Source organism: Porites lutea, chromosome 7, assembly GCF_958299795.1.
Source record: "Porites lutea chromosome 7, jaPorLute2.1, whole genome shotgun sequence".
Classification (NCBI taxonomy): Eukaryota; Metazoa; Cnidaria; class Anthozoa; order Scleractinia; family Poritidae; genus Porites; species Porites lutea.
In genome coordinates this window covers 11759322-11766604 of record NC_133207.1, presented here as the reverse complement: position 1 = coordinate 11766604, position 7283 = coordinate 11759322, and the positions used below count along the sequence as shown (strand labels likewise).

General features: G+C 40.1%; 1 protein-coding gene across 1 annotated transcript in view; it reads right to left on the bottom strand.

The window, feature by feature from the left end:
- Positions 1–251: 251 nt before the first annotated feature.
- LOC140942909 (uncharacterized) overlaps positions 252–7283 on the bottom strand; it is a 35793-nt gene continuing 28761 nt past the window's right edge. The window contains exon 2 of the mRNA XM_073391927.1: positions 252–2761. Coding sequence (XP_073248028.1) covers positions 1285–2748 — 1464 coding nt within the window. The 5' untranslated portion in view covers positions 2749–2761 and the 3' untranslated portion in view covers positions 252–1284. The remainder of the gene's footprint in view (positions 2762–7283) is intronic.

Here is a 7283-nt window from a genome sequence, read left to right as displayed (position 1 = left end):
TAAAGTTGCTTCACAGGGTTAGGTATTTTGGTGATCAGTGTGTATCTATTCCAGTCACAAAATGGTCCAATGCATAGAGGAAAGTACATGGCCGTTTAGAGATACGAATTTCTTTTGGTATGTCGAACTTTTTATTTCATTAACGAGTGAGCGAAGCGTATGCGTCAAATACTTTTAAACACAAGAAGACAAATTTCCTGCCTCCAAGCAGCCATGTAATATTCCATTTATTATATAATAATAATACAGAATGAAATACCAAACCATTTCATTATATATTTTTTGTTGCGAAGAGCGCGATTTATTACGTAACCATAGCAACGGTGATAGATATCATGTTATAAAAAGATGTCTTTATCACCATTTCGTCTGTTTGACTTAACGTGAACTTTTAGAGATTTTGATATACCATATAACTGTTCCTAGCTTACTTTATGTAACATTATTGTTCTCATTGCAATCGTCCCCTAAAAACTTTAAATTTGAAGGGACGATTCTGTTTTGTTTTTCATCTCTTCATCGTCATGGTGATGAGCAAGAAAACTGAACTTCTTTTAAAGCATGACTTCATAATTTTTGGGATCAAGATTACTGTAGCACATTACGAATCTTGAGTAATATATGTGGTCCCAAATCAGCGTACACTGAAATAAGTGAGAAATAAACTGTAGTAAACACAACTCTTAGTAAAGTTAATAGAAGTCGTTTCATCGTCAAGGGAGCAAAGGTGCTTTGCGTGACGGACATCTCGGCACGCAAATGCAGTCAACCACCTTAATCCTATAAGCTAATCTTAGAAGCCAATCAAGAGCGTTCGCATTCCAAAAGCGTTCATATTACAGATGACTACCTGTAAGTGAGGAGCTCATAAGGCGTGATTCGACGGTTATAATTATTCATTTTGTTTTACGCTGGTCGAAGCTTTTCCCATGCAGCGAAACGCGACCATCTAATGTGAGGAGTTCTAGAATTCTACGCAGTACTATGCTTAAAGGCTCTCACTACAATGCAATATTCCTTTAATGGTAACGTATCAGAATTAGCCCACAGGAAGCAGGTAAAAACCGCCCCTCCTGTTCACTGAGGTAGCCTTCTCATAATCTAACCGGAGTAAGCCGAAGTCGCGTTCACTTTTTGCTTGTAATTAACTTATACACACTATAATCACAGACAACAACATCTGGCAATATATTTCCTGTAACCTCAACTTGCAACTAAAAAGATCAACTTATACACATGCAAAGCAAAATTCCTTTTTGAGACCGACTGGATGGTACCATGAAGTTACAGCAAGGTCAAGGTACATTCTTGTGCCCAACACTCTTGAAAGCATCTTCCTTTCTCGGCTAAGCAAATCTGGTTACAGACCTGGACAGACGGATGGCACTTAAGGTGGCACCCCCAACCAAAGCATGTCTGCGTGCAAGTGTCTGCATCACATTCGATCAAACCGCAATCCTCTCCGTTGCAAACTTGCACGCACTCTCTTGCATTGCATGAGACCGTGTAGCACTTCTTACCAGAGCACTTCTGATTACAAATATCTGACCCAGTGCAGTTCAGAAAACAAAAACCATTCGTGCAAGTCTGATTAGAAATTTGTACTGGGTTGGACGGCCTGTTCGCCAACGCACAACCAGTTTTTGATCTGCATGTTTGGACGCAAGTGTCATCCGAAATCTTGTCGCAAGTTGCTTTTGTCGTTATACCTGGAGGCTGATACACTGAATGTCTGCATTTCCCGCCAAAGCATCTGGGGTTACAATTTTCACCTTCACACGATGTTACACAACCACCTCCAACACAGGTCTGGTAACAGAGTTTTGAGTACGAAGATAAGCAGCCCATCTTGCAATTTCCTCCTCTACAAATCTGGGTGCAGATCCTTGAATAACATTCCATATGACAGCCTCCAGCAACACATTCTTGGATACAAACGTCTGACGTGCAGGTGATGAGCTGACATTTTCTTCCAACACAAACTTGGCTGCACTTTTCCTTTGCACTGCAGCTCATGTTACAATTTCCTCCGTAGCATCCCTGACTCTGCATGGAATAGTTCTTAACGGTTTCCAGCGCACAATCTCCCTTGATACAGTTTTGATAGCATATGTTCTCTTTGTGAGCTACAGCTCGATTGCAGGTTGATTCCACAACCAACGCAGTTACAGTTTCAGATTGAGCACTGTAAATGCAGTTGCTTTGCCGACATATGCGAGCACATTCTTTTCCATCACAGAACATTGTACATCTTCCCGATTCGCATATCTGCTGACAATATTGCACTCCTGCGGGACAATGCATCTTACAGTTTCCTCGACTGCATTTTTGTATACAGCGCTTGGCATTCTCGGGACACTTCATCTCACATCCACTGACATCACACGTCTGCCTGCATTCTTCGGAAGTACAAATCATATTACAACGCCCACGTATACAGTACTGATCGCAGGTCTTTGCATTGCAGTTTAAAGACTCGCAGAGGCTTGCAAAACATTGCTGCTTGCACGTCTCCGGCGAAGAGCAGGTGAGACTGCAATTCCCCGCATTGCAGATCTGCTGGCACTGCTTGAATATCCTGCCAGTTACAGAGCACATCATACTTTGCCTTCTTGTGATTGAATACTGATAACACGTCCTGTTCTGTCGCAAGAAGCATTGTCGTTCGTCAAAATCGGCCACAATCTGGGTCACAATGGTGATAAGAAAAACGGCAAGGAGCTGTGCTCTCAGTGACAGTGACTTCATTATGTACAATTGCCTGAAAATATATATATATATATAAAAACAATGCTTTTCTACGCGTGTTCTAAATCTACAATCCAGCACTAACACGACTCCAATAATAGTTACATCATAATTCTTATTCACGACGGCTAACGAGATTTGTACCCAAAAGAATGCGAGACTAAGCAAAACTTAAGGAAATTCATGTGAGGCTGTAAAGGTAGTTTGGAACGTAAAAATCCTTTACTGGATCTCGTGTTTTATCCAGGCAGTTTCTTTTTCTACATATCATTACTTGAACAATTATTTTTTGACGGAAAGTCTAGGCCAACTTTTTGTGGAGGGAAACAAGAGCTCTACAGTCAAACCTCGATATAACGAAGTCCTCTGTTCTTTGCCCCAGTGATACCTTAAATCAGGGGCTCCACCCTCTGTGTAAGCTTAAATCGGGGGCTCCACCCTCTGTGTAAGCTTTAATGTACGCTTATTTCAACACACTGAGGGTGTGGTCGAACGGGTTGTTTATTTAAATCTAACTGAACAGAAAAAAATGGTCGTTTTAAATGAAGAGTAAAATAATGTTTCTTATTCCATACTTATTGAGTTGGGATCTAGAGACAGCGTAAGATTTTCGATTCATCATAGGGAATTCGCAAATGTTTAATCACCTGCTCATGAGTTGCCTTAGTTAGTTAGTTAGTTAGTTAGTTAGTTGCCTCATTAGTTGCAAACCAACAGTATGTCCAGCTGATTTTTGTTGTCATTTACTCAATTGAGCGTTCTTACTGTCCTCGGAGACCCATTTTTTTTTTGTTTTCTTGTAGTTTTATTATCATTTTGACATACAAGTTAAATATATACATAAGTAAAAAAAAGGGGGGGCAAGGGAACCCAAGGAAGCCAATAAGGCTTATGAATAGGACACCTTTAAAAATATATTACTTTTAGTTAATTAATAAATGAAATACTGGCATTGGCAAGACTATTTTACTAAGCACATACAATTTCTTTAGACGATGGAAAATAATCATTAAATAGCATAAAAATAGATAGGGCTGAACGTGCAAGTGCAAACACGAAAAAGAAAAAGTGAGAAAATATAATGCAAGAATATGCAAACACAAAAAGCGAAAGAAGTGAAAAACTACACACAGGCATTAAGAGAACTAAAGTGTGCTTGTACCAAAAAAATAACTTTAGTTTAGAGTGAACACAGCAATACTAGAGGTATTCTGAATTTCAGAGGTAAAGGGAATTAAATATTTTAGGCCCTTGAAAACGAAGTGAAAGTTTCCTTACATTTGTCCTGCAGTAGGGCAAACGGAAGGAGGAAGGACCCAGGGGCAGATAGTGGGGAATAGGGAAAGTCTAAACGGACGGGAAAAATGGCGCGAAGGAAAGTAAAGAACGGGAATGAGAACCCCTAGGGAAAATAGTTTACCAGACCAGTTCCAAGCGGTCGCAGCAGAGGACAGCAGACCTTGGAGTTCTTTCATTTGTTCTTACATGCAAAGTACATGAAGTTCGAATTCAACTATTCGGCATGTTTATCTGGGCTGTTCGCGGAGGCTTTAGACACGAAGTGAAAAGGTTCAATATCAGAACAAAATAAAAGGGAAAATGTTCGGGATATCTGCGATCATCTCACCTGTAAATACGCTGGACCATAACATAACAGAAGCCTACTTGAAAGTTTGTGAAATATTCACAGATTCACCGATGTGTTTGTGGCTAAAAATATTTCATAAAGCACATGAGTGAAACTTGAATTAAAGATGCTATTCGTTGCATTTTAAAATTTTTCTCAGGGGTAAAAGACCTGATACCCGAGAAAATACAAGTTTCGTTTTAAAGAACCACTCAGATTGAACTTCCCGTGTTTTACCTTTTCAGTGAGTCGCGTCGCACTGGTTTATTTCCGTCTGTCTGGAAAATAGCCAGGGTAGCACCACTGTCCAAAGGAGGCTCACCTACCGACTGTGATAATAATCGGCCTATTTCGGTATTGCCCTGTATTTTGAAAATCATGGAGTCTTTTGTTAACACCGACTTAAGAATTTTGCACATGAGGTGGGTCTTTCAGAACAGCATCAATTCGCCTACTCCAAGTTTTCTTCAACGACAGTGACATTGCTTAAAGTAGTAGACTCTTGGAAGTTTGCTATCGACGATGGTCTAAAGTTTGTTTGCGTTTTTCTATACTTGAGAAAAGCGTTTGATGTCATCAAGGATGATATACTGCTTGCCAAACTTGAATCCTATGGTATTAAAGGGAACGCTCTTCTGCGGTTTAATATCCACCTATTGGCTAGATCTGAATTTGTTGTATGTAGAGACTCCGCTTCTGAGCTTCGACTTCTCCCGTTTGGAGTCAGGGATCGGTCCTAGGTCCAACTTTGTTTAATATCCATATAAACAACGTATCTAAAGCATGTCACAATTTTGATGTTGCGCTATTTGCAGACGATACCGAGATTCATTTTGGTTCCAACGACGTTAACAAGGCCGAGTACAGAATTAAAGAGGATCTCAAAAGCCTTAACCAGTGGTTCTCTAATAATGGTCTTTATTCGTAACACGAAAAAGACGGTGACAATAGTTATAACACCACACAGGGCAGTCAAAACTGCCAGAGATGTTTAGTGTCGTATATTTTACGGCGATTAGATTCTAGAGCAGAAGAGATCCTTTATGTACGTTGGTGTGATAGTAGACGAATCGTTGTCTTGGAACAGTCACATATCTTATGTCGCTTCCAGAGTCTACCCAAAACTTAAGCTAATGAATAGGATTTCGTCCTTTCTGGATCAACTACCCTTTTGAAGATTTATAACGAGAAAATTTTGCCTATTTTAGATTACAGTTGTGTTACCATGATATGGGGATAATGCACCAGGAAAAACTCTGATTTTGTAGAACGGTTACAAAACAAAGCCATGAGGACTATCTTAAGGGCAAATCACCTGATTGTTCACAAACGATGAGAGACAAACCTAAAACGCTATCTAGTAGGCCAAGATTTTTTGTGTCTTCAGCTAGTGTTCAAAATTGTTAACACTAGCGTTGTCCTACTCAACTTCATAATCCTTTTTTGTTTCTTCATAAGGTTCGTGAATTTCTGTAACACATGCATGGCACATCAATCATTGAAGCATAAATACTAAGTATTTGAACTTTTATATTCTTTGTCATAGCATCTCGATATGCAGACATAAAAGCAATAAGACCCTCTCAGTTGGCTCAACAAGATTATCCGCGGTAAACTGGTGTATCAAATGAGCGCCGCACCGGAAATGATAAACGCGGTGGCGCCAAATTTAGTAAAATTGATATTAGCGGAGCTCTGGCACGCGAGGCGCGCCTGCGAAGCACCATGGGTAAGTAAATCAACCCATCCCAGAAAATTTGGTAATCACGTGACTGTACACCGCCCGCCCGCCCGCTGCCGGTCCGTCCGCACCACAGGGAAACCAATGTTCAATCCCACACTTTCTGGCTAGCTTGGGAGCAGAGGAAGACTGATATTGCACACATATTGCACATCAATGTTGTGATCAATTGACAGCTGTCAAAACAGGGTCCCGCTGACCAGTATCACCTGACCGTATCGCGGGCTCAGGTTTGACCCACCGAGGTCGAGTATTTTTTGAAGTTATCCGCTGACAAGTTACTAGTTTTCAAATGATTGCAGGCACAAGTTTAATTTTTTCAATTCATGTGAAATACGTTGTGTTTTATATGTGTCGCACAATTAAAATTTCAAATTTGATTTCAAACTGACCTCGGAAGCTAAGATTCGGCCAGTTTTTACAGGCAGGGAAGACATGCCAGTTGCTTTTGACTTTTCTCACCAAGGTCACGCGTTGGTCACGCTCTACGTCCAATTTTTATGCTCTGGTTGGTCAAAATTTGACAGGTGAGTTCATGCGGAAAATTTATGCAGCATCTTGAAACTTGTTTACTTTGACAGCTGAAGCTGACAGAGTTTTGTGTCAACTTGTGATGTTTTTAACTGTCTTTTTCCACTGAACATTGTACAAAATGAAATTCAGCTGCTATCTAGAGTCTGCTGTTATTCATGGCTAGTTTGTTTATCGGGTTTCTGGTTGAGAAATACGTCGCTTGTCAAAGTCGGAAATCCGACTTCGGATGGCATCGTTTTCGTTTTTCACCTTGCTTGATGCGTAAGAGGGTTGAAAAGTCTGAGGTGATTTTGGCCTTACTTGATAGTTTTCAGTGCATCTCGAATGGTAAGCCTGAGTAATTATTTTATTTGATGTTTGTTTTTCATATCTAATTCAATGAAGTCGAGTGTAGTTTATGGGGCTATTTAGTTTATGCACGTTTGTAAGATTTGAGACAATGATCTGACCGAGTATCAGGTTTGATTGGAGAACTTTAAAAAGCCTTCAGACATTTTCTCACCGCAAATAGAAAGAAAACGTCCCAAAGAATATTTAGTTATAATTCTGGCTGTAAAAGAAAGCTTTGAGCGATTTTCTTGCCTCGAGTTCATCTTTGAAAAACGCAAACACCGGGAAGCCGGCTTAAGACAT